General features: G+C 42.5%; 1 protein-coding gene across 1 annotated transcript; it reads left to right on the top strand.

Annotated features, from left to right (window-relative positions):
* The first annotated feature begins 1,631 nt into the window (after positions 1–1,631).
* RP2 (RP2 activator of ARL3 GTPase) lies at positions 1,632–26,859 on the top strand. The gene is made up of 5 exons (XM_056560507.1): positions 1,632–1,957; positions 19,578–20,243; positions 23,712–23,826; positions 23,963–24,048; positions 26,084–26,859. Exons 1-5 carry the CDS (start codon positions 1,826–1,828, stop codon positions 26,165–26,167), a joined length of 1,083 nt encoding a protein of 360 aa, XP_056416482.1. The 5' UTR covers positions 1,632–1,825; the 3' UTR covers positions 26,168–26,859.
* Positions 26,860–27,218: the final 359 nt, after the last annotated feature.

Below are 27,218 nucleotides of genomic sequence, written 5' to 3'. Positions count from 1 at the left end.
GCAATATTCGCGAATTTGCGATATTCACAATAAACATTTGAAATGCGAATATACGCGCCCAACTCTATTCCAGAACAGGGCGCCTTCAGCTGTTGCAAAACTACAACTCCCAGCATGCCTGGACAGTCTTGTTTCCTGAACAGGTCGCCTCCAGCTGTTGCAAAACTATAACTTCCAGCATGCCCGGACAGCCTTGTTTCCTGAATAGTGATGAGCGGCATTGCCCATATTCAAATTCGCGATATTTCGCGAATATATAGATGAATATTTGTCCTATATTCGGGAATTTTGCATATTCGTTATATTTGCATATGTTAATATTCGCATATTCGAGGAAGAAAGCAGTGAGGGGGTGGGCAACATTACTATTGGTTGCTAGGGATGTTGTTGATAACCTCTGACAAGTGTATTTGCATCATTTTAATTGGCCCACAAGTGAAAAGAAGGAATATGCTAATATTCACATATGCGCATATGCAGAAAAAAAGCGAATATTCGCAATTTTGAATATAAAGTGAATATATTTTCAAACTCGTGAATTTTGGGATATTCGCGATAAACATTCAAAATGCGAATATTCTCGCCCACTATTCCTGAACAGGGTGCCTCCAGCTGTTGCAAAACTACAACTCCCAGCATGCCCGGACAGCCTTGTTTCCTTAACAGGGTGCCTCCAGCTGTTGCAAAACTACAACTCCCAGCATGCCCAGACAGTCTGGTTTCCTGAACAGGGTGCCTCCAGCTGTTGCAAAACTACAACTTCCAGCATGCCTGGACAGCCTTGTTTCCTTAACAGGGTTCCTCCAGCTGTTGCAAAACTACAACTCCCAGCATGCCCGGACAGTCTGGTTTCCTGAATAGTGATGAATGGCATTGCCCATATTCGAATTCGCGAATTTCACGTATTTGTTATATTTGCATATTCGCATATGTGAATATTCGCATATTCGTGTGTTCGTGCTACAACTTCCAGCATGCCCGGACAGTCTGGTTTCCTGAACAGGGTGCTTCCAGCTGTTGCAAAACTACAACTCCCAGCATGCCCAGACAGCCTTGTTTCCTGAACAGGGTGCCTCCAGCTGTTGCAAAACTACAACTTCCAGCATGCCCAGACAGCCTTGTTTCCTGAACAGGGTGCCTCCAGCTGTTGCAAAACTACAACTCCCAGCATGCCCAGACAGCCTTGTTTCCTGAACAGGGTGCCTCCAGCTGTTGCAAAACTACAACTTCCAGCATGCCCGGACAGCCTTGTTTCCTGAACAGGGTGCTTCCATCTGTTGCAAAACTACAACTCCCAGCATGCCCAGACAGCCTTGTTTCCTGAACAGGGTGCTTCCATCTGTTGCAAAACTACAACTTCCAGCATGCCCGGACAGCCTTGTTTCCTGAACAGGGTGCCTCCAGCTGTTGCAAAACTACAACTCCCAGCATGCCCGGACAGCCGAAGGCTGTCCGGACATACTGGGAGTTGTAGTTTTGCAACAGCTGGAGGCACCCTGATTGGGAAACACTGGTCTAAGCAGATAGTAGAAGCACTTGACGTGTTCTGTCCTACTTTTGTTAATAAAGCTAAGTATAAAAAAAAAGTGTTGGCAGCAGGAAGTTGTGCTCCTCCCATGAATACGCACGGCAGTTCACACGGCCAAAATAAACAGCTCTGTTGCCGGGCAGCGGACTAGGCGGTGTAGCGTGCGCGCTCTCGCTAGCAATCCGGCGTGCTCGCGCTGCTCGTGCACGTTGTGAGTATAGCGCTCCCTGGAAGTGGACGTTACGGCTCAAGACCTAGCGACCCCCTCACTTACCTGCGCCTACCCCTGGCTCTAAGATGGGCTGTTGCTTCTCCAAACACCCTGAGAGGAAGCAGAGCGCTAAGGATTCTGCAGCTGAAGAGCAGCAACAGCTTCAGCAAGTGGATGGTGGGGAGAGCAAGCAGTACAGCTGGGATAAGCGGGAGAAGGTGAGCGCTGTAGCTGCACTGGAGGCGTCCTCAGGGGCACACCTCAGGGGCACATCTCAGGGGCTTCTATATTGTGGCCCCGGGGGTGATCGCTGACTTGGGTGTAGCTGCGTCTGATTCATAAGATTCACCCAGGGTCTAGGTGTGTCCCCGGAGCGTGTATCACGAGGAGACAAGGCTCACTTCTTCCTATAGAGACAATTGTATGGCTTATGTTTCCTTTCCTTTAATATGGCTACCTCTTACAGAAAAGGGCTTTCATGTCCAAGATGTTCAGCCTGTGTCCCTACAGACTGGCATCCAGTATCTGTGTAGACAGGGGCCAGGACAGAGACACTCATCTAACCATCATGACAAACCGTTTGCCAACCAGGGTGCCTCCAGCTGTTGCAAAACTACAACTCCCAGCATGCCCAGACAGCCAATGTCTGTCCGGGATTGCTTGGAGTTGTAGTATTGCAACAGCTGGAGGCACCCTGGGTGGCAAACACTGCTATAATGTCTTCATAGTTCATACAAGAGCCTGTGTAGCTCATAGTGGACCTAGCAGTATATTAACAGCCTTCATTCAATTGACATCTACCTATTTATTTAAACAGCTTTCTTGTGTTTATTCTTTATTAGAAATTCTTTCATTAAGGCTGCGTTCATACGGCCATCTAGACCCGTCCCATTCTTCTCCCGTCAAAAATAAAAACGGACTAAGGGTGCGTTCCCACCTGGTGTATACGCAGTGTAGGAAATACGCTGCGTATTCCTTGGTCACTATACACACAGGGCTTTCTGGCGGCAGCCTTGTGTGTGCAATGAGTTTTGGAGGCGGAGCCAAGTGTCAGTCACGCCGGCACACAGCCCCGCCTTCAAAACTCCCTACACACATAGGGCTAGCGCTGGAAAGCCCTGTGTGTATAGTGAGCAAGGAATACACATCATATTTCCCGCTGCTCCCTTAAATTTTGCGCTGCGTATACGCCAGGTGGGAACGCACCCTAAAAAGAACAATAACAGATGCAAATGGATGTTCAGCTGGGTTCACATCACGTTTTTGCCATACTGTTTTTAATCAGTTTTTCTAAAGAAAACCTTATGGCTAAGAAGCGGATGGAACAGTATGGGGAAATAGTAAACCATATGTGTTTTTAAACCGTACAATGTTTTGTTAAAGTGCATACAGTTCTGTCTGTTTTTATGTATAAAAAAAAAAATTAAAAAAAATTTGGACATTTTGTCTATTTTTAGTGGGAGAGGTGTTGGGTGGGGACTTTAGGATGCAAATGCGCATGTGCAAAGTAAAAACCGTATACGGTTTCCCGTATGGAACTGTATACATGTTTGTTTCCCATTGACCTCCATGTTAATAAAAACTTATGCGGTTGCAGTACGGTTTTTAAGCCGGAGTCAAAACTGTGGTTGACCATGATTTTTGTCTCTGGTTTAAAAACCGTACTGCAACCGCATACGTTTTTTTTTAACATGGAGGTCAATGGGAAACCCATATGTATATGGTTCCATACAGGAAACCGTATACGGTTTTTACTTTGCACATGTGCATTTGCATCCTAAAGTCCCCACCCAACACACCTCCCATTTTTTTTTTTAAATATAAAAAACGGACGCAACTGTATGCACTTTTAAAAACCATATACGGTTTACTTTTTCCCATACTGTTCCATCCGTTTCGTTTTTTTTTGCCATACGGTTTTCTTTAGAAAAAATGACTCCATTGATCTGTGTGATTTGTGCTCATTTGGTTGAGCTACCTCCACAGTGGATCGCCCCACCGTGATTGCTCTGCTGGGGGAGGTTCCATCCCACTAGGGATGGTTAAAAGGTCCCTTTAGACGCTGCTGTCAACTTTGACAGCGGCAATCTAAAGGGTTAATTGCCAGCCACGGATTGCCGCATGCCGACTATTAGCAGCAGCCCCCAGCTACTGGAGAAGGTTCAAAGACGGGCAACCAGGGTAATACAGGGAATGGGAGGACTACAGTACCCAGAAAGATTATCAGTATTAGGGTTATTTAGTTTAGAAAAAAGAAGGCTTAGGGGAGACCTGATAACTATGTATAAATATATCAGGGGGCAGTACAGAGATCTCTCCCATGATCTATTTATACCCAGGACTGTATCTATAACAAGGGGGCATCTGCTACGTCTAGAGGAAAGAAGGTTTCTCCACCAGCACAGACAGGGATTCTTTACTGTAAGAGCAGTGTGACTGTGGAATTATCTGCCTGAGGAGGTGGTCATGGTGAACTCTGTAAAAGAGTTTAAAAGGGTCTGGATGCATTTTTGGAGAATAACAACATTGATGGTAATGTACTCGATTTATAGGGACAGAACGTTGTTCCAGGGATTTATTCTGACTGCCATATTTGGAGTCGGGAAGGAATTTTTACCTCTAGTATGAGTTTTTTTTTTTTGCCTTCCTCTAGATCAACTCAGTAGGGACTCATTAGGGTTATAGGTTGAACTTGATGGACTCTGGTCTTTTTTCAACCTTATGAATTATGTTACTGAAATCAGCTGGGGGCCACTGGGTATGCAGCGGGCACAAGGCTCCATACACCCTGAGCCTCGACATTTGAAATTCAGAGCGGGAAGTGTGTGTGTATATATGTGTGTGTGTATATATATATATATAATTATAAAATATACATTTTTTTTTTTTACTTAAACTGCTTAAAGTAATCTGTTCAATGACTAAGCTTTGTGTAATTTCCCTTTTTAGAGAAACAGAAGTAGTGTAAAAAGAGAATGTCACATGTTAACAAACCACTGGACACACCTAGGTCTAAATATATTGAAAAAGAAAAAAGGATGTTGCAAATGTTGGAACAATACTAATAACTAGGTATCTCTTTAACCCCTTAAGGACCAAGCCCATTTTCACCTCTAGGACGCAGCCCTTTTTTGCACATCTGACCACTGTCACTTAAAACATTAATAACTCTGGAATGCTTTTACTTATCAATCTGATTCCGAGATTTTTTTCGTGACATATTCTACTTTAACATAGTGGTAAATTTTTGTGGTAACTTGCATCCTTTCTTGGTGAAAAATCCCCAAATTTGATGAAAAAATTGAAAATTTTGCATTTTTCAAACTTTGAAGCTCTCTGCTTGTAAGGAAAATGGATATTCCAAATATTATTTTTTTTGGATTCACATATACAATATGTCTACTTTATATTTTCATCATAAAATTGACAAGTGTTTACTTTTGGAAGACACCAGAGGGCTTCAAAGTTCAGCAGCAATTTTACAATTTTTCACAAAATTGTCAAACTCGCTATTTTTCATGGACCAGTTCAGGTTTGAAGTGGATTTGAAGGGTCTTCATATTAGAAATACCCCATAAATGACCCCATTACAAAAACTGCACCCCCCAAAGTATTCAAAATGACATTCAGTAAGTGTTTTAACCCTTTAGGTGTTTCACAGGAAAAGCAGCAAAGTGAAGGAGAAAATTCAAAATCTTCATTTTTTACACTTGCATGTTCTTGTAGACCCAATTTTAGAATTTTTACAAGGGGTAAAAGGATAAAATTTATACTTGAATTTGTAGCCCAATTTCTCTCGAGTAAGCACATACCTCATATGTCTATGTAAATTGTTCGGCGGGCGCAGTAGAGGGCTCAGAAGCGAAGGAGCGACAAGGGGATTTTGGAGAGTACGTTTTTCTGAAATGGTTTTTTGGGGGCATGTTGCATTTAGGAAGCCCCTATGGTGCCAAAACAGCAAATAAAAAAAACATGGCATACCATTTTGGAAACTAGACCCCTTGAGGAACGTAAAAAGGAATTAAGTGAGCCTTAATACCCCACAGGTGTTTCATGACTTTTGCATATGTAAAAAAAATAAAAAAATTTTTTTTCACTAAAATGTGTTTCCCCCCAAATTTCACATTTTTGCAAGGGTTAATAGCAGAAAATACCCCCAAAATTTGTACATCCATCTCTTCTGAGTATGGAGGTACCCCATAAGTTGACCTGAAGTGCATTACGGGCGAACTACAATGCTCAGAAGAGGAGTCATATTTGGCTTTTTGAGAGCAAATTTTGCTCGGGGGGCATGTCGCATTTAGGAAGCCCCTATGGTGCCAGGACAGCAAAAAAAAACGACATGGCATACCATTTTGGAAACTAGACTCCTTGAGGAACGTAACAAGGGATAAAGTGAACCTTAATACCCCACAGGTGTTTCACGACTTTTGCATATGTAAAAAAAAAAATATTTTTTTTACACTAAAATGCTTGTTTTCCCCCAAATTTTACATTTTTACAAGGGATAATAGCAGAAAATACCCCCCAAAATTTGTAACCCCATCTCTTCTGAGTATGGAAATACCCAATAAGTGGACATGAAGTGCACTGGGGGCGAACTACAATGCTCAGAAGAGAAGAAGCATCATTGAGCTTTTGGAGAGAGAATTTGGCCATGTGCATTTCCAAAGCCCCCCGTGGTGCCAGAACAGTGGACCCCCCACATGTGACCCCATTTTTAAAACTACACCCCTCACGGAAGGTAATAAGGGGTGCAGGGAGAATTTACACCCCACTGGCATTTGACGGATCTTTGGAACAGTGGGCTGTGCAAATTAAAAATTTTATTTTTCATTTTCACAGACCCCTGTTTCAAAGATCTGTCAGACACCTGTGGGGTGTAAATGCTCACTGTACCCCTTGTTACATTCCGTGAGGGGTGTAGTTTCCAAAATGGGGTTACATGTGGGTATTTATTGTTTTGCACTTATGTCAGAACCGCTGTAAAATCAGCCACCCCTGTGCAAATCACCAATTTAGACCTCAAATTTGCATGGTGCACTCTCCCTTCTGAGCCTTGTTGTGCGCCCCCAGAACACTTTGCGCCCACATATGGGGTATCTCCGTCCTCAGGAGAAATTGCGTTACAAATTTTGGAGGCTTTTTTTCTTTTACCGCTTGTGAAATTTTAAAGTATGGGGCAACACCAGTATGTTAGTGTACAAAAATGTTTTTTTTTTACACTAACATGCTGGTGTAGACCCCAACTTTACCTTTTCATAAGGGGTAAAAGGAGAAAAAGCCCCCCAAAATTTGTTAGGCAATTTCTCCCGAGTACGGCGATACCCCATATGTGGCCCTAAACTGTTGCCTTGAAATACGACAGGGCTCCAAAGTGAGAGCGCCATGCGCATTTGAGGCCTAAATTAGGGATTTGCATAGGGGTGGACATAGGGGTATTTTACACCAGTGATTCTCAAACAGTCAATGGCTGTCCGGAAATGCTGGGAGTTTTTGTTTTGCAACAGCTGGAGGCTCCGTTTTGGAAACACTGCTGTAGGATACGTTTTTCATTTTTATTGGGGGGGGAAGGGGTGGTGGCGGGGGGGGGGGGGGGGGTTAGTGTACGTGTGTATATGTAGTGTTTTACTCTTTATTTTATGTTAGTGTAATGTAGTGTTTCTAGGTTACATTCACACTGACGGCGGATTACACTGAGTCTCCCGCTAGGAGTTTGAGCTGCGGCTGCTGCAGCTCAAACCTGAAGCAGGGAATTCACTGTAATCCGCCGCCAGTGTGAATGTAACCTGTACATTTACATGGGAGGGGGGGGGGGGGGGGGGGGGCAAAACTACAACTCCCAGCATGCACTGACAGAACGTGCATTCTGGGAGTTGTAGTTTTGCAACAGCTGGAGGCACACTGGTTGGAAAATACTGAGTTAGGTAATAGAACCTATTACCTATCTCGGTATTTCCCAACCAGTGTGCCTCCAGCTGTTACAGAACTACAACTCTCAGCATGTACTGATTGCCAAAGGGAATGCTGGGAGATGTAGTTATGCAACAGCTGGAGGCACGCAAGTACAACTCCCAGCATGCCGAGACAGCCATTTGCTGTTCCTGAATGCTGGGAGTTGTAGTTTTGCAAGATTTAGAGGGGTTCAGGCTGGAGATCACTGACAGTGGTCTCTAAACTGTGGCCCTCCAGATGTTGCAAAACTACAAATCTCAGCATGCTAAGACAGCAAACTGCTGTCTGAGCATGCTGGGAGTTGTAGTTTTGTAATATCTGGAGGGCTACAGTTTAGAGACCACTGTCAGTGATCTCTAGCCTGAACCCCTCTAAATCTTGCAAAACTACAACTCCCAGCATTCAGGAACAGCAAATGGCTGTCAAGGCATGCTGGGAGTTGTAGTTTTGCAACATCTGGAGGGCGACCGTTTAGAGACCACTCTCTAAACTGTCGCCCTGCAGATGTTGCTAGGCAACAGACTCCTGGACACGCGGCGTCATACTTACCTCCACCGCCGAGATGATCAAAGCCGCCGCCGTCATCTGGAGCTCCGCCGCCGGGTAAGTGACCGCCGCTGCCGCTACTACACGGTTCCCCCCGCTGTGCCCGGACACCGATGGGCGGGCATAGCGCGGGGAACCGAACTTTAACCCCCCCGCCCCCAGTCTGCTATTGGTCGGCCGCTCCGCCGATCAATAGCAGGGATAGGAGGGGTGGCAACCCTGCCACCTCACTCCTATCTCTTCAAGGGGGATCGAAAGTGTCTTGGACACCCCCGATCCCCCTTATTTTATCGCGGCGCCGCCGTTGATGGGCAGGGGGAGAGCGCTCCCCCTGCAAACACCATAGATGCCGTGATCAGAACTGATCACGGCATCTATGGGGTTAATGCTGCCGGGACCGGCGCGATCGCGGCCCCGGCAGCTGCGGTGGGACTCCGGCTGTGATTGACAGCTGAGTCCCACCCGCGATCTCCTGCGCTGCCCGCGGCAGAGCAGGAGATCGCTTGGACGTATGCATACGTCCATTTGCGCGAACGTGTAATTCGCCTGGACGTATGCATACGTCCAATAGCGGGAAGGGGTTAAAGGGGTACTCCGGTGGTCAACGTGTTTTTCCATTTTTGACTTACCCTATTTGTTTTGTTTTATTTCTGTTCTTGTTGTTTAGCCTACTCTTTTTCCATTCTTTGTTTATTTATCCCCCACTTTTTTTTCCTATCTTGACTTCAATTTCCTGTTTCTTGCTGTGCTGAAAACTACAAATCCCAGCATGCCACATGCCTTGCTGGTTTGGGGTGGCTTTTTTTTTTGTTTGTTCCGCCCTTTACCCATCCTACTATTTTCCCGGGTCGGCCCACTTATACACAGCACATTAATATAATCAGCCCTGTTTGGGATACACTGGCATACACACACAAAAGGGACTACAACTCCCAGCATGTGTCATTCAGGAGTCCCACTCCCCCTTCACATATAGAGATCATCCCCAGTATGAGATGTTGTAGTGACACATGTTTTGTTGTAGTAACACATGTTTTGTTGTATGAGAGGGTTGTAGTTTTGCTATACACATGTTTATTCCCTTTGTGTGTATTGGAACTAAACCAAAAAAAGGAGGGAAAAAAAGCAAAATTGGACATAATGTCACACCAAACTCCAAAAATGGGCTGGTCAAAATTATTGGCACCCTTAACTTATTTTCCAAAGGGTGTGCAACCAAATATTAACTAAAATCAGTCGCTTCCTATAACCATCAATAAGCTTCTTACACCTCTCAGACGGAATGTTGGACCACTCTTCCTTTGCAAACTGCTCCAGGTCTCTTATTGGAGGGACGCCTTTTCCCAACAGCAATTTTAAGATCTCTCGATGGTGTCCAATGGGATTTAGATCTGGACTCATTGCTGGTCACTTCAGAACGCTCCAGCGCTTTGTTGCCATCCATTTCTTACTGCTTTTTGACGTATGTTTGGGGTCATTGTTCTGCTGGAAGACCCAAGATCTCTGACACAAACCCAGCTTTCTGACACTGGGCTGTACAGTGCGACTCAAAATCCATTGGTAATCCTCAGATTTCATGATTACTTGCACACATTCAAGGCACCCAGTGCCAGAGGCAGCAAAACAACCCCAAAACATCATTAAACCTCCACCATATTTCCCTGTAGGTACTGTGTTCATTTCTTTGTAGGCCTCCTTCTGTTTTTGGTAAACAGTAGAATGATGTGCTTTACCAAAAAGCTCTATCTTGGTCTCATCTGTCCACAAGACTTTTTCCCAGAAGGATTTTGGCATACTCAAGTTCATTTTGGCAAAATGTAGTCTTGCTTTTTTTATGTGTCAGCAGTAGGGATCGACCGATATGGTTTTTTTTTTTTTTTTTTTTTTTTTTTTGGGGCCGATACTGATAATCTGTAACCTTTCAGGCCTTTTAAATCAATGAACTGCAACGACTTTTGCGGGGCCAGAGGCCGCTGCCCGCTTCTCTCCACCTGCCTGTTGTGGGTTCCTCCCTAGTCCAACCGCTGCTGCCGCTTCCCCATTGCCTCCCGCATCCCCGGTTTTATAATTACCTGTTCCCGGGGTCCGCGCTACTACTGGCTCCGGCGGCGTCCTGAGCTGTCACTGTGCGCACTGACGGTGAATTTGAGTTGAGGACGTCTCTCGTCATTGGACTGCGCAGTGCGCAGGATGTTGCACGGGTCAGAAGTAGCGTGGACCCTGGGCCCCGGGAATAGGTAATTATAAAACCGGGATGGGGAGGCAATGGGGCAGCGGCCATGGTGGTCTCTGGCCGGTGAGGCGGGGCGGCATTATTGGCAAGGTAATTGCCCATACCGATAATGTCCAAAATCGTGAATATCGGCCGATAATATCAGCCAAACTGATAATCGGTCGATCCCTAGTCAGCAATGGGGTCCTCCTGGGTCTCCTGCCATAGCGTCTCATTTAAATGTCGACGGATTGTTCGCGCTGACCCTTTTGCTCCCTGAGCCTGCAGGACACCTTGAATATCATTGGAACTTGTTTGGGGCTGCTTATCCACCATCTGGACAATCCTACATTGACACCTTTCATAAATGTTTCTCTTCCATCCACGCCCAGGGAGATTAGCTACAATGACATGGGTTGCAAACTTCTTGATGTTGTTGCGCACTGTGGACAAAGGCAAATCTAGATCTCTGGAGATGGACTTGAAACCTTGAGATTGTTGATATTTTCCCACAATTTTGGTGCTAAAGTCCTCAGACAGTTCTCTTCTCATCTTTCTATTGTCCATGCTTAGTGTGGCACACACAGATGCAAAGACTAAGTGAACTTCTCTCCTTTTTATCTGCTTTCAGGTGTGATTTTTATATTGCCCACACCTGTTACTTGCCCCAGGTGAGTTTAAAGAAGCATCACATGCTTGAAACAATCTTTTCCACAATTTTGAAAGGGTGCCAATAATTTTGTCCAGCCCATCTTTAGAGTTTGGTGACATTTTGTCCAATTAGCTTTTGTTTCCTTACTTTTTTTGGTTTAGTTCCAATACACACAAAGGGAATAAACGTTTGTATAGCAAAACATGTTACTGCAATCCTTTTCTGTTAGAAATACTTCATTTTCTTGAAAAACTTCAGGGATGCCAACATTTACGGCCATGACTGTGTATATTTTTTTGTGCTTCACCATAGATTTTGTGGTAAAAGGAGTTATGTTTTTACAAACAACAACAAGTCCCGCATAAAACAAGCACTGTATGTATAACATTGTAAGACTTATGGCTATTAAAAGGCAAGAAGAATGCAAAAATAAAAATCGCTATGTCCTCAATGGGTTAAAGGTTAACTGGTCCTAGTGCTTGTGTCTGCAATATGGAAAAACTAGATAGAATTCGCCACTGTGGACAAGTTGGGAGACTTGGCAAAAGCTGTGCAGAGCAAAAATGGTGCAGTTGCCTATAGCAATTAATCAAGATTGCTTCATTAATAAAAAAAAAATTTAAGAATGTTCTTTGTATAGTACTGTATTAGCAGGGGAAACCAGTATATGGCCCAATGTTTATATCCAGTTTTGCAGATGTATGTATGTAAAATGTTTGTTTGCTCTGTGAACCATACTGTTTACCTGCTTTATATTGCTTCGTGGCTGATTATTTGTGTTTTCTCAGTAAAAAAAAAAAAAAAAAAGTAGATGTGTTTTTAGTCCAGTCACTCATCTGGTGAATGTTGTCTTTGTTTTAGTCAGCCTAGGAAGTTAGAGCTACGCAGAACTCGGATATGTCTTACACAGTCCACATAGCTTTATCCTGAGTGTATATATGAAGGATGGCAGCCAGGCTAGCTCAATAGGTTCATTCTAATATCTAAACCCCAAGTTTAAAGCTATTTGTATATTGCCTTATTACTGAAGGTAAGACTTGTTAAGGAATGGAAATTCCTTCCCTGATTTACACTTTCAAAACCAAATCGTTCCATGTAACATTTTTGAGGAGGATATAAACCATAAAACTACACATTCTTAGTAAGAAGCTACTTTAACAAAATATCACAGAAATAAAATATATTGCAATAGTGTCAACCAAAAACGAATCGCCAAAAGAAACTAAAATATAACTTACTTTTTTTATACGTAAATCTTCGAGAAAGAAAATGAGATGCACTCACCCAAGTCTTTATCTTCAGCAATCTTTATTCCGTTTTCATTAAAGTAGCAGAGCGGGTAGATGCAGAGGAGCAGCCTCGCAGAGGCTGCTCCTCTGTGTCTACCCGCTCTGCTACTTTTATGAAAACGGAATAAAGATTGCCGAAGATAAAGACTTGGGTGAGTGCATCTCCTTTTCTTTCTTGAAGATTTACGCTTGGAGTTCTTGTTAGATCGCACCCCCATATAGTCACCCAGGTGTCTAAACCAGCGCCAATCTCCTATAGACCTCAGCATTGGACTGCAGTGCCGGACCCTTTTGTCTTCTTTTCTTTGCGGATTTGCTTAACTTTTTTTATTTTTTATTTGTTGTTCACTAAAAACCTAAACAAGTAACCAACAAATCACAAATTTTCCCACAACCAAAAAAGAAAAAAAACAAGGATATCAATTCCAGCACCAATCGGATACAGAAATAGATATACAGTGTCGGGAATATTGTAACCGTACTATGTGCTTTTTAAAATTGCTCCACCAATCTGGAGACTTATCCCGCAATTGGGTCCAGTAAGTATGGTAACTAAGGGAGAGATGTGGGGGGTGGATAGGTAATGGAGGGAGGGCCAAGGGAAGCATAATGGACTATGGATGAATGGCTGCTGCCTGCTCACCCTAGGCAAAACGATACCGATCTCTCCCCCTATGTCTAGGCGGAGTAGAATGTCCCAAAAAGGACGGCCCCGCTCTGGAACCTACCCCTTTCTTAACTGTACTCTCCCTTATATCACATGGAGGAGACTCTCTATCCCACTAAAGTCTACTGTCTGCCTATGTTGGATAGAAGGGAAGAAAAGACCTATGGTCCAATACTGTTAATAAGTATCGCCTCCTGCATGATGGCTTAAGGAGAGTGTTTGTTTGATCATATCAAAGAAAAAGGGTGTGTATTTAAATGTAATCATATATCCCTTATGATAAGAATGGCCAGAACTATGTAGATGCATATACTGTTATTGTGGTCACAGATACAAATAGTAAAGCCAATATATACACTTATGGATAATAAATCTTCATCAGACAGTAATGTCATAACTTAGTCAGAATGCTTATAAGTACAGACCTTAAACCAGATATGAATGAGCACAAACCATTTATGACCAAAAAAATATCACATAGCAACAGCATGTAACCAATGGAAATGACTGTAAATGTAAACCACTGGGCCAATATACTACAAAAACAGTCTTCTGTATAGGTCATCAATACCTATTTGGACCCAAGGCAGGATTAACTGATACATCATCAGGGGATGATGGGGGGCAGCCGATGGTGTCATGGCATTTACTGTAGCACGGATGGCTGGTATAGATGATACAGCCAGATGGTCCCGCTGCCATTTAAATACTCCTTTGATATGATCCTTAAGCCATCATGCAGGAGATTATACTTAACAGTATTGGACCATAGGTCTTTTCTTCCCTTCTAACTAACCTAGTCAGACAGTAGCCTTTAGTGAGATAGTCTCTACTCCATGTGATATAGCAAGGGAGAGTACAGTTGAGAGGGGTAGGTTCCAGAGCGGGGCCGTCCTTTTTAGGACGTCCCACTCCGCCTAGGCATAGGGGTAGAGATAGGGATCATTTTGCCTAGGGTCAGCAGGCAGCAGCCATTCATCCACAGTCCATTATGCTTCCCTAGGCCCTCCCTCCCTCTCCCATTACCTATTCACCACCCCCCCCCCCCCCCCCCCCACACACACACACACACACACACACACACACACATCTCTCCCTTAGTTACCATACTTACTGGACCCAATTGCGTGGTAAGTCTCCAGATTGGTGGAGCAATTTTTAAAAGCACATAGTACAGTTACAATATTCCAAGCACTGTATGTCTATTTCTGTATATGAATGGTACTGGAATTGATATCCTTGTTTTTTTTTTTCTTCTTTTTTGGTTGTGGGAAATGTTGTGATTTGGTTGGTTACTGTTTAGGTTTTTAGTGAATAACAAAATTATAATTTTTTTTATACTTTAGTGTCTTTTTGCGATTTACTTTAATAACAAGTAATACTTTTTTTGCGATAACTCAATGAGTATTTTTCCTCCCCTCAATTAAAGAGCTTACTAAAACCAAGAAGGGAAAACGACATACAGAAAGTATATGTAAACTAAAGCTCCCAATACACATGCTAAACACGTCTATAGAGTGTTGCTTTGGCTTGCCAATATACTGCAACAAAAAGGTATTGAATTGTAGACCGTGTTTTTAGTTAGTTATTTTTTAATCCCACAGTTTAGGAAAACATGTATGTGTGGAGCATATTTTTTTAATTTTTTTTTACTTTTTCCTGATGTATGGCTTCTGTTACTTTAAACCCCCTAGATACTGTGGTGATTACAGTCCAGTATCTAGGGGATTATTTGATAGTTGATCTATAATGTTGGATAAACCCTAATGCAATTGTGGGGTGCCAATCAGTTTCCATGGACTATTGAGACTACTTGCTCCCAGGTTGGCTGCTGTGCCCTTCGTAGTTACATAGTTAGTATGGTTGAAAAAAGACATACGTCCATCAAGTCCAACCAGGGAATTGAAGGGAAGGGATGTAGTTTTATAATTCTGCATAAGCATTAATGTTATTTTGTTCCAGGAATGTATCCAACCCTGTTTTAAAGCTGTTAATTGTTCCTGCTGTGACCAGTTCCTGAGGTAGACTGTTCCATAAATTCACAGTCCTCATGGTAAAGAAGGCGTGTCGCCCCTTTAGATTTAAACCTTTTCTTCTCCAGACGGAGGGAGTGCCCCCTCGTCCTTTGGGGGGGGGGTTTAACCTGGAACAGTTTTTCTCCATATTTTTTGTATGGGCCATTTATATACTTATATACGTTTATAATATCCCCCCTTAAACGTCTCTTCTCAAGACTAAACAATTGTAACTCCTTTAATCGCTCCTCATAGCTAAGATGTTCCATGCCCCATATTAGTTTAGTCGCGCGTCTCTGCACCCTTTCCAGCTCCGCAGTGTCCCTTTTATGTACAGGCGACCAAAACTCAACAGCATATTCCAGGTGAGGCCGTACCAATGCTTTATAAAGGGGGAGTATTATGTCCCTGTCCCTCGAGTCCATGCCTCTTTTTATACATGACCATATCCTGCCGGCTTTGGAAGCAGCAGCCTGACATTGCATGCTATTCTGTAGTCTGTGATCTACAAGTACACCCAGATCCTTCTCTACCAGTGACTCTGCCAGTTTAATCCCCCCTAAGACATACGACGCATGCAGGTTATTGGTACCCAGATGCATAACTTTACATTTATCCACATTGAACCTCATTTGCCAAGTGGATGCCCAGACACTTAGTCTATCCAAGTCATTTTGTAACTTATGCACCTTCTCTATAGACTGTACCGTGCTACAAAGCTTGGTGTCATCTGCAAAGATAGAAACAGAGCTGTTAATACCATCCTCTATATCATTGATAAATAAATTAAACAGCAGCGGTCCCAGTACTGAACCTTGGGGTACACCACTAATAACCGGGGACCAATCAGAGTACGAATCATTGACCACCACTCTCTGGGTACGATCCACGAGCCAGTGTTCAATCCAGTTACAAACTAAAGTTTCCAAGCCCAAAGACCTTAACTTACCTGTCAGACGTCTATGAGGGACAGTATCAAATGCTTTAGCAAAATCCAGAAACACTATGGGGGAGATTTATCAAAACCAGTGCAGAGAAAAAGCTGACCAGTTGCCCATAGCAATCCTATTGTACACAACAGGTATGTTCCTGTACACGACCGAAATTCATATAGATCCTCTTTGCAACAAAACAATATAAATCACCAGCTGACCAGTACCAGTGAAAGAGGTGCCTAAAATATACCTTTTATTTCCATTGCGCGCTGGGCTGGAAGTCAGCCGGTCTCTTCGCCACTGCGAGAGTGCGCGCTGCCGACTAACTCTATATGAAGACTCAGAACTGGACACCAGCTGGAGGGTTATAAGGCAAACCCCCGCTGGCTGAGGACTTCAATTCTTAAAGGGGCATACCCATATGGTTTGTTATATCCCCTTGATTGAGAGCATATGTGGCAGTAGTGGAGAGGAATTATAAATAATCTCTGACTGTCTGATGGGTCACTGGACTCTGGCATATATATTTTTTTAGTAACTCTTGATGTTCTGTTAAACTCCCCTGATGTCGTTTAAAAAGGCGACAGAAACGCGTTGGGTGAACTAGTCACCAGTAATGGATGACTAAGGGAGTAATTCTAATTATTTGAGTTGCAATAATTATACTCAAATATAAACTGGGAGGTGCTTATGTCTCAGCAATATAGCACTCCCTAGATATATCTTAACAGCTCTCTTCTCTTGTTGTGGTATTTTCTAACATAATACAAGCACAATATTCACGTATGTGTTGCTTTTATTAATTTTAAGAATGGAAATAAAAGGCATATTTTAGGCACCTCTTTCACTGGTACTGGTCAGCTGGTGATTTATATTAATCAGTTGCCCATAGCAACCAATCTCATTTCTTCTTTCACTTTTGAAAAGGCCTCTGCAAAATGAAAGAAGCGATCTGATTGGTTGCTATGGGCAACTCAGCAACTTTTCCTCTGCACAGGTTTTGATAAATCTCCCCCTATATCCACAGCCATTCCTCTGTCAAGGCTTCTACTCACATCTTCATAAAACCAAATTAGATTGGTTTGACAACTTCTATCCTTAGTAAACCCATGCTGGTTATCACTTATAATACAATTATCCCCTGTATGTAATCCTGTATAAGCCCTTCAAACAATTTACCCACAATGCATGTTAGACTTACCGGTCTATAATTGCCTGGCGAAGACCTAGAGCCCTTCTTGAAGATTGGTACCACATTCGCCTTGCGCCAGTCCCTTGGCACAATACCAGACACCAGAGAATCTCTAAATATCATGAACAGGGGTACAGATATTACTGAACTTGCCTCTCTAAGAACTCTTGGGTGTAGTCCATCTGGCCCTGGAGATTTGCTTACATTTACTTTACTTAACTTACCTTGTACCATCTCTACATTAAGCCAGTTCAGTACATTACATGATGTGTTACCAGCACTGACCTGGCCAATGTCAGCTCCTTTTTCCCTAGTATATACAGAACTAAAGAACCCATTCAGTAGCTCCGCCTTCTCTTAAATGCCCGTGACAACCTCCCCATTATCATTGTTAAGGGGTCCTACATGCTCTGTCCTTGTTTTTTTTTTTTGTATTTTGTATTTATATATCAAAAAAAATATTTAGGATTAGTTTTGCTTTCTTTGGCCACCTGTCTCTCATTTTGAATTTTTGCCGTTTTTATTACATTTTTACAGATTTTATTAAGCTCCTTGTACTGTTTAAATGTTATAGCTGACCCATCAGATTTGTATTTTTTAAAAGCCATTTTTTTGTTGTTTATTGCTCTTTTAACATAATTTGTCAGCCATGTAGGATTTAGTTTTAATCGTTTTATATTTGTTCCTCTTTGGTATATATTTAGCTGTATAGTTATTTTTAGAGTTGATTTAAATATGTCCCATTTACCTTCTGTATCAGTATTTGATAACACCTCCCAGTCTATGTCCTGTAGTGCAGCTCTCAGCCCAGGGAAGTTTGCCTTTTTAAAGGGAACCAATCATCATATTTTACCCTATATAACGCTTGGCAAAGCGTTATATAGGGTAAAATCTTTATTTTCACCATTCCTGGGGGATGCTCCTGCCCCCAGGGATGGTGAAGATATGAAGTTATAAACTAGTCACCGCCGCCGTAAGTAGTCACCTGGGCGGGGAGCTCTTCTCACCTACTCCCGTTCTTCGGCCGCCAGCAACGCCCCCTCCGCTTGATTGATGGGCAGCGTCATCGCTCTGCTCCGTCTGTTCAGTGAGCGGAATAATGACGCGGCCCATCAATCAAGCGGAGGGGGCGTCGCTGGCGGCCGAAGAACGGGAGTAGGTGAGAAGAGCTCCCCGCCCAGGTGACTACTTACGGCGGCGGTGACTAGTTTATAACTTCATATCTTCACCATCCCTGGGGGCAGGAGCGTCCCCCGGGGATGGTGAGGACAACAATTTTACCCTATATAACGCTTTGCCAAACATTATATAGGGTAAAATCTGATGATTGGTTCCCTTTAAAGTTATATGTTTTTGCCTTCCCCGCCGGTCTTTGTTTTCTACATTTTAAGTCAAAAGTAACTATATTGTGGTCGCTATTACCAAGGTTTTCCCGCACAATTACATTACCAATCAGCTCTGCGTTGTTGGAAATGATCAGATCCAACAAGGCATCACTTCTTGTTGGGTCCTCCACAAACTGGCCCATAAAATTATCCTGCAATAAATTTAGGAATTTTCTCCCCTTTTTGTAGTTTTAGCCAGCCCCCGGCCCCAATCTATATCTGGATAGTTAAAATCTCCCATTATTACCACTGTACCTGCCCGGGCGGCCCTCTCTATTTGTTTATACAGCCGACCTTCTATCTCTTCAGTGATATTAGGGGGTCTGTAGATTACACCAAATATAATTTTTTCAGTATTTCCCTCCTTTTGTAATTCTACCCACAGTGATTCCACATCCTCAGAATCATCACACAGTATGGCATCGTTCACATTGACTTTCATACCACTTCTTACATACAGACAGACTCCACCACCTTTTCTGTTCATTCTATCCTTGCGAAACAATGTAAACCCCTGCAGATTAACAGCCCAGTCATGCGAGGAGTCCAGCCATGTCTCAGTGACCCCAACTATATCAATATGTTCCTCCAGTATCAAGGCCTCAAGCTCCCCCATTTTATTTGCTAGGCTTCTGGCATTTGTGAACATACACTTTACATTTCCATTAAGTTTTACACATATAGTCTCATTAATGGGATTTTCAGAGTTATTGGGGTTAATGTTATTATTTGAGTTATAAGGGCTAATTGTACTATTTAAGTTATTGGGGTTAATGGGACTATCGGATTTCTGCATGCTATCCTCTCCATCTGGGAGCTACATTGAGGATAGTTCAGTGGAGTGGGTTGCAGGTTTCCATCCTGAGAGAGAGAATGGAGAAGAACAATGTGCTAAAAAGAAGGGGGAAAAATATAAAAAATAACTAATTGATTTGACTGTACAAATTTACCCTCAGGATTAATTAAATATTGTCAATTTAAACCCCACAGGTGGACCCAAAGGATTACATGTTTAATGGCCTTAAAGATCAATCCATAGGACGGCTGCCAGATAAAGTTGCAGGTCAACAATTCGTCATACAGGAATGTGAGAATTGTAACATCTATATTTTTGATCACTCCGCTACCATCACTATTGATGATTGTACAAACTGTCGCATCTTCTTGGGGCCTGTAAAGGGCAGCGTGTTCTTCAGGGACTGTAAGGAATGTAAATGTATTGTGGCTTGCCAGCAGTTTCGCACAAGGGACTGCAGAAAAATGGATATATTCCTGTGCTGTTCTACTCAACCCATCATAGAATCCTCCACCGGTATGAAATTTGGATGTTTTCAGTACTATTATCCAGAACTAGCTGCACAGTTTAAGGATGCTGGTTTAAGTATCTTTAACAACACCTGGAGCAACATCCACGACTTTACTCCTGTGTCTGGAGAGACAAATTGGAGTCTTCTTCCCAGTGATTGTGAAATCCAGGATTGTGTCCCACTACCTGACAATGAAGAACTAAAAGCTGTACGTGTTTCTATGGATGTCAACAGGAGCCTAGTTCCTGTCACTTGGGGGCAAAGACAGAAGAAAAGTGATGAGTCTTGTTTGGTGGTTTTCTTTGCTGGAGATTATACCATAGCAAATGCCAGAAAGATGATTGATGAGGTACTTGTCTACAAAGAATTTTTTTTTTTTTTTTTTTTTCTAGGTTCTTTAAAAATTGTACCTGTCACTTACGACATATCCTAGAGACATGTCAAAAATTTTGATTGGTCAGGATCTGAGTGTTCAGGCTTCGACCAATTGTTAGAACCAGTGAGGAGAAAAGTGCGGCTGACCTAGACAATCCCATAGACTTACATTGTAGGTTTGTCTCTCTTTAGTGCGCTCTTCAGCTAGCTAGTTCTAGCTATCTGTTGCCATTTCAACACTCAGATCTTGACCGTTTAAATGTTTTGTAGAGACATGTCAAAAGTTTTGACGTGACAATGCCCATTTAAACTAGGACTTTGACAGGGAGTCTGACAGCCCCACAAATGTACTGGGAAGGGGAGAGCACACACATGTAATCTCGGTGTTGCACTTTGCATAACCAAGAAAAGTCTCTTAATATTCTGGCCAGCCAAAGAGGCAGGATCTTTCCCCTGTATTGAGAGCCTTCCCACCCTGCCTCTAAACAAAAGTAACAATAACTGGACACCATGCACACTTATGCTAAATATTATTTCCCACAGAGGCTTCAGTTAGATCCATGCAGCTTATATATTCTTCATATTATACATTGTGGACAGAATCTAGACAAAATCATCCTTTATACATTGATAAAGCCACTTCCATAGATGATGCCCTTATCAGGAAGTTTCTTAACAGGCATTAAAGGGGAACCTCAGGTACTTAAAGGGGTACTCCAGTGGAAACCTATTTATTTTTATTTTTTTATTTTATTTTTTTGTAAATCAACTGGTGGCAGACATTAAACAGATTTGTAAATTACTTCTATTTAAAAATCTTTAAAGGGGTAATCTGCTCCTAGGCATCTTATCACCTATCCAAAGGATGGGGGATAAGATGTCTGATTGGGGGGTGTTCGATCTCTCCTGCAGCACCCCCTGTCATCAGCTGCACGGAGCGAACTTCGCTCTGTGCCTGATGCCGGGTGGTACAGGGGTCAGAGTATTGTAACCTTGCGGCCCCGCCCCCTCATGATGTCACACATTGTTTTCCACTGGAGTACCCCTTTAACACCTCATCCCCCTATTCACAGGACATGCCCCTCCATGCATCTCGAGCTGGAGATATAGCTCTTGTTATGGAGGGTGCGTGTTGGCCACCACTCCATGCATGGGGAGAGCCGGAGGGAGTGCAGCTATTAAACCTCCCACGATCAAACACTTGTCCCCAACATGTGGATAGGTGGTGTTAGGACCAGAGTTCCCCTTAAGTATGATTTAATATCTGAAAAGTATAGAAGGGAAGAAAGGGAATACCCATAGTCAGGTCTTTTAGCTGAACCGTAACATACTAGAAGCTGCTGGCTGCGCGGCTTCCTGTATGTGCGGTTTATCCAGAAGAATAGACCCCTCTCCCGCAATGACACCACTCTTGACCTTAGGCTGTGCCTGGTATTGCATCTCCAACCCTATTGAAGTGAACAGGGCTGAGCTGCAATAGAGCTTATAGTCAAGAGTACGGATTTTCCTTGAAAAAGGACCTCTGTTTTCCTAATTACATAAAACTCTTATGAAATGGCACCAACTTGGATCATATGAAGAAGTAGCATGGCAAGTGTTGTCCTTGTTACTATGTCCTGGTTGAGTAGTTGCTCAGCAGTACAATTCCTAAAATGCATTGCTATTGATCACAGCCTTCCCATTCTGCCTACTCTCCTCCCACAGCACTCCTGTCAGTTTCCAGCCTAGAGCTGTCAGTACAGAGCAAACTATTGGTCTGCTGCTCTGTCTGTGGCATTGCTTGGCACAGGGCAGCATGCTGTAAACCCATCTCATTCTTCACTCAATGTCCCAATTAGGTGTGAGTGTGTACTCAAGATAGATCTATCTACTGTATCTCTACGTGTGAGATCCCAGGGGTAATGGCTCAGGGATCGTCCCAACTTCATACAGGAAACATTTTTACCAGGAGACAAAATGCCACAGCTGATTCATGCAAGGTCTGGCTCCTCACCAGGTTTATTTCACTCAAGGTTGCAGGTACAACAAAATAAATAAAATCCGGAACAAAATAAACACTGGAATCTTGGGCCACTGCCTACATGTACCAACATTCCTCGACTATGCCACTTGTAGACTAGCTCTCTACCAGTGTAAAACCTTCTATCTGCAACCTCTTATGCCCTAGTTCACACTTAGATGAGCTGGCTAAGGAACACAAGATAAGCTAAGTCCCTCTGTGAAAGAACATTCCTCTCGCTTTCCACAATGTCAGTCCACGCTGGTGCTACTTTGTGTGTTCACCACAGCCACTTGCTGTGTACCCATCTGTCAAATGGATACGGTGTCAATCTAGGGGAGAGCTCAGACTACACTGGCTGACCTTCTTATAACACACCCTTTCTGCTGGCCTCAGAGGGAGGTTTCTGCTAGGTCAGTAGGAAAATACTTCCTTTCCTTGCCCTGTATATGACAAGGAGATGGAGATATAGGGGATAGTCTGACATAAAAGATGAGGCAGCAGCAGGTGATGCATTGTTTTGGGGAAGCTGTAGACAACACCACACTGACAAAAAAAAAAAGAACTACACAACTTCCTCTCAGTGGTGAATTGCGCAAAAACATGCTGAAGCAAATACAATTTGTGATGCCACTATATTACATTGTATATCTTAAGGTGATGGCCTTTATATTTTAGTTTTATGCTGCTCAAATTGCAGGCAGCATAAAAGTGGTGCTGGCAGTGCGATGGAACAAAGGAGGATGTCAGCGCTTGTAGGTGAAAAATATCTGGCAGCTTTATTGGATCATAAGAACACACATAGACAGACAGGGAACGCCGATGCGTTTCGGATCAAAGATCCTTAGTCATGACAGTGCGATGTTTTCACAATTAAATTACTCTCCTTATTCACAGATATAGATGAGTGATTCAGACTGACTGGGAAGCAGCCGCAGAGACCACGCCGCATGACTACTTACCCGGGCATTTTTAAAATGATTACTCTGTCCCGGTAGTGCCATATCTTGTGTTTTGCTGTGGAATGCTGCATGCATCAGTTTTAACTCGTGATGGGTTCTTTTGAATACAATCTTCTAATATTGGAATGCTCCTTAAAGGTGTATTCACACAAGAGCACATCCTCAGCATATTTAATGCCGCGGATGCGCTGCCGACACACACAGTTACGGAAGAGCAAGCCTCCTGCTGCTAATTTTGTCAAAAAAAAAAAAAAAAGGCAACACATCTGTCCTCGGGTTGTGTGTGGTATTGCAGTGAGTTCAATTGAAGGTAATGGAGACAAGTTGTAAAACCACACAGAACCTGAGGATAGGAGTTGTGTTGCTTTTGGAAGAAATTTGCTTTGTTTTACTATTTTTGAATAAGCGTTTTAAGTTAAAGGCAGCATCTGGTAGTATCTATTTATTCAAATTGTTATAACCATTATGTCTCAATTTTTAGATGATCGGCAAAGGTTTATCTCTCATTCAGACGAAAGAGGTCACAATGAAACCGGAAGATGCAAAAAGAGTTTTTAAAGAGAGAGCCACAGAGTTTTTACCTTTATTGGAGCATGGTATGGCATTTATAATTAAAAATAATTTTAACTGAATGGGTTTTATCCACTTATAAAGAGATGGCATATCATTGGGTCAATTTTGTCTAATAGAATAATAATTTCTCTTTTTTTTTTTCTTTCTTTCCTAATTTAGGATCAGTTGTTGCTTTAGAGTTTAATGGAGAAGGAGCAGTAGAGATCTGTCAAGAGGCTACTTCTAGCATCTTTAGTGGCACAATGGTGAGTTAGTCATATTATTTTTAATTATCTTTTGGTCTTAAAATGTATCTGATTTTTTTTTTTAATTGTTGAAACTGCAAATCTAAAAAGAAAAAAATAAACCCACCAACTACCTGGGTGTTTTTGCTTTTTATTTTCTCTTTTTCATGCTCTGTGCTCTTGTAAAATGAAAGCTGAGCTGTGATTGGTTGCTATGGACAAAACCCCAGACCGTTCTCAGACAGATTGATAAATCTGACCTGTAATTCTATAGCATAAAATTAACCATGCCGTCACATATATACAATTATTGTACCGGACTGTGAAGGGTTTAGGCTCTCTAGACTGAGGTGATTTATTGACAGACTAGGCCAATAATTGCCCCATAAACCAGTTTGTTTGTTGCTTGATCACAATAAAAAGGCCTATAGATCATGGTCGCCAGCACGTCTCAATGTAGATGATGTGCTGCTGGCAATGAATGTGCAGCGGTTTATTCCTATTAATTGGCCTGTCTAAAGGGTCCTTTCAAAGAGCGTAGATCAACTTTTATTTAGTCAATTGATAATTGTACTGGGCAGCTAGGGCTGGGTGGTATACCGGTTCATACCGAATACCAACATTTTTGTGCTGCACGATATTAATTTTCCCATACCACAATACCGGTTTGGCCCCTCCCCCTCGGGTATGAATGAATTATCTGCCCAGCGCAGTGCTGTCCCCACATCGGGGAACTAATCCTATGTTACCCGCTAACGCTGTTCTGCTTCCCCCAATTAATTATCAGCCCAGCGGGGTTCTACTCACAGATGTCACCCGCAAGCACTGTCCTCCTCCTCTTTGTTGCGGGCCGCTGGCGCTGGAACTCTATACTGTACGCCAGGGGTCTCCAACCTGCGGACCTCCAGCTGTTGCAAAACTACAACTCCCAGCATGCCCGGACAGCCAACGGCTGTCTGGGCATGCTGGGAGTTGTAGTTTTGCAACAGCTGTAGGTCTGCAGGTTTGAGACCACTGCTGTACGCAGTATTCCTATGCCCGGGCTGAAAAAGATAAAGAAAATAAACTTTAACTTACCTCACGCTGTTCCTTGGGACTGGAACGTCGGATGTCCCGCCTGGCCAGTGATAGGCTGAGCCCACTGTCATGAAAGGAGCTCTGGCCGGCTTCTTACATGACAGTGTGTTTAACCGATCACTGGCCGGGGCGGGACATCGCTGCGGCCGGTGATAGGCTGACGGCTGTCCGACGTTCCAGTCCCAAGGAACAGCGTGAGGCCGACGTAGGTAAGTTAAAGTTTATTTTCTTTATCTTTTGCAGCCCGGGCATAGGGATACTGCATACAGCAGTGGTCTCCAACCTGCGGACCTCCAGCTGTTGCAAAACTACAACTCCCAGCATGCCCGGACAGCCGCTGGGAGGTTGTAGTTTTGCAACATCTGGAGGTCCGCAGGTTGGAGACCCCCGATGTACAGTATAGAGTTCCAGCGGCCCGCAACAAAGAGGAGGAGGGCAGTGCTTGAGGGTGACATCTGTGAGTAGTACCCCGCTGGGCTGATAATGAATTGGGGTGGGGGGGGGGGGGGGTGGTGTAAAGAAATATCGTTATATACTGTGGAACCGCCATAAGTTACAAAAATATCGTGATACACATATTTGGTCATACCACCCAGCTCTATGGGCAGCTGTCTGGTGTGTGTGTGTGTGTGTGTATATATCTAGTCTCAAATATATATAAAAAAATTCCCTGCAATGTGGCTACATAATGATGTATTCCTGATTGTATAATATACCATGTTATAAATGTATACCTAAAATGGTATAAACTTTTACCATAAAAAAAAAAAAACTGGGAAAAGTGGTAGAAACAATGATTCTTATATCTGTAGTAGTCTGACTAATTTTAATAATAATTATTATTTTATAATTTTGGATGGTGGGAGGTTTAATTCCAGGAATCTTGATTGATTTTTCTTTTTTTTTTTTTTCTTTTTATTTACTTACTTTTTTGCCAGTACCAGACTAACACATGCATATTTTCTTTTTCACAAAATAGGTGTTTGTTTCAGAAAGCAAGACTTCCTCTTCTCATGATGTGGACAACTTCTACAATTTTGCTGATATGCAGATGGGAGTGTAGAACTCTGCTGTAATTGTTGACTACAACTAGCCTGACAATGAATGACTGTGAAGCTCCATAATACATGGAAAGCCACATTATGTATACACTTTGAATTAATTTAAGTGGTGTATGCATAAGGGAATTGTAAGTCCTTGCATATTTTACCAACGCATGAAGGGGGAAATTGATTTTGCTAACTGTACGGTAAAAAAATATATATATCAAAGAATATAAGTCCTTTACATCTTGAGAGATGTTATTAGGATTTTACTTCACTTTAATTTAGTTGCCATTAGTCTAATGCTAAAAGTGTGAATGAATAGCGAATATTCATAACTTGTATTGTTCTGGATTCCTCTGAATGTACCTTTGTACAAGGCTAAGCTTGTATCATGTTAGTTTTATATAATACTGTAAATGAATGCAAGTCTTGAATCAAACAACGTAAAAAAGTTAAATACATCTGCATTCCAAATGGTTGTATACCCTCAAACTGCAAAAGGTGGCAGGTTGGGGGGGGGGGGGGGTGTATATTAATGTTTGTAATATTTATTTTTTTTGTACACATACAATGCATTTTAATAAGTTTATAAAATGCACTCTGATTTTATACTGTGAAAATTGAATGTTTGTCTATAGGCATAACTGTAAATTGTCTTTATTGTTTTACATATAAATAGTAAATGCTACACAAAATTGTGCATGTTTCTAAAAATTTGCCCTGATTAGGATAAACATGTTAAGGAGCCCTTGTATGCAGTGGTATCAGCTATGGTCGACATATGTGCACTTTCCGTTTTTGCACTTTTTATTTTTTACTCCTTACCTTTAACAAACCATAACTCTTTCAATTTTGCACCTAAAAATCCATATGATGGCTTATTTTTTGCGTCACCAATTCTACTTTGTAATGACATCAGTCATTGTACCCAAAAATCTACGGCAAAACGGAAAACAAAATCATTGTGAGACAAAATTGAAAAAAAACACCATTTTGTAACTTTTGGGGGCTTCCGTTTCTATGCAGTAAATTTTTCGGTAAAAATTACACCTTCTCTTCCCTAGACTT

The sequence above is a fragment of the Hyla sarda genome, chromosome 2 (assembly GCF_029499605.1).
Source record: "Hyla sarda isolate aHylSar1 chromosome 2, aHylSar1.hap1, whole genome shotgun sequence".
In the NCBI taxonomy this organism is placed as follows: Eukaryota; Metazoa; Chordata; class Amphibia; order Anura; family Hylidae; genus Hyla; species Hyla sarda.
This window is presented reverse-complemented; position numbering and strand designations above follow the sequence as displayed.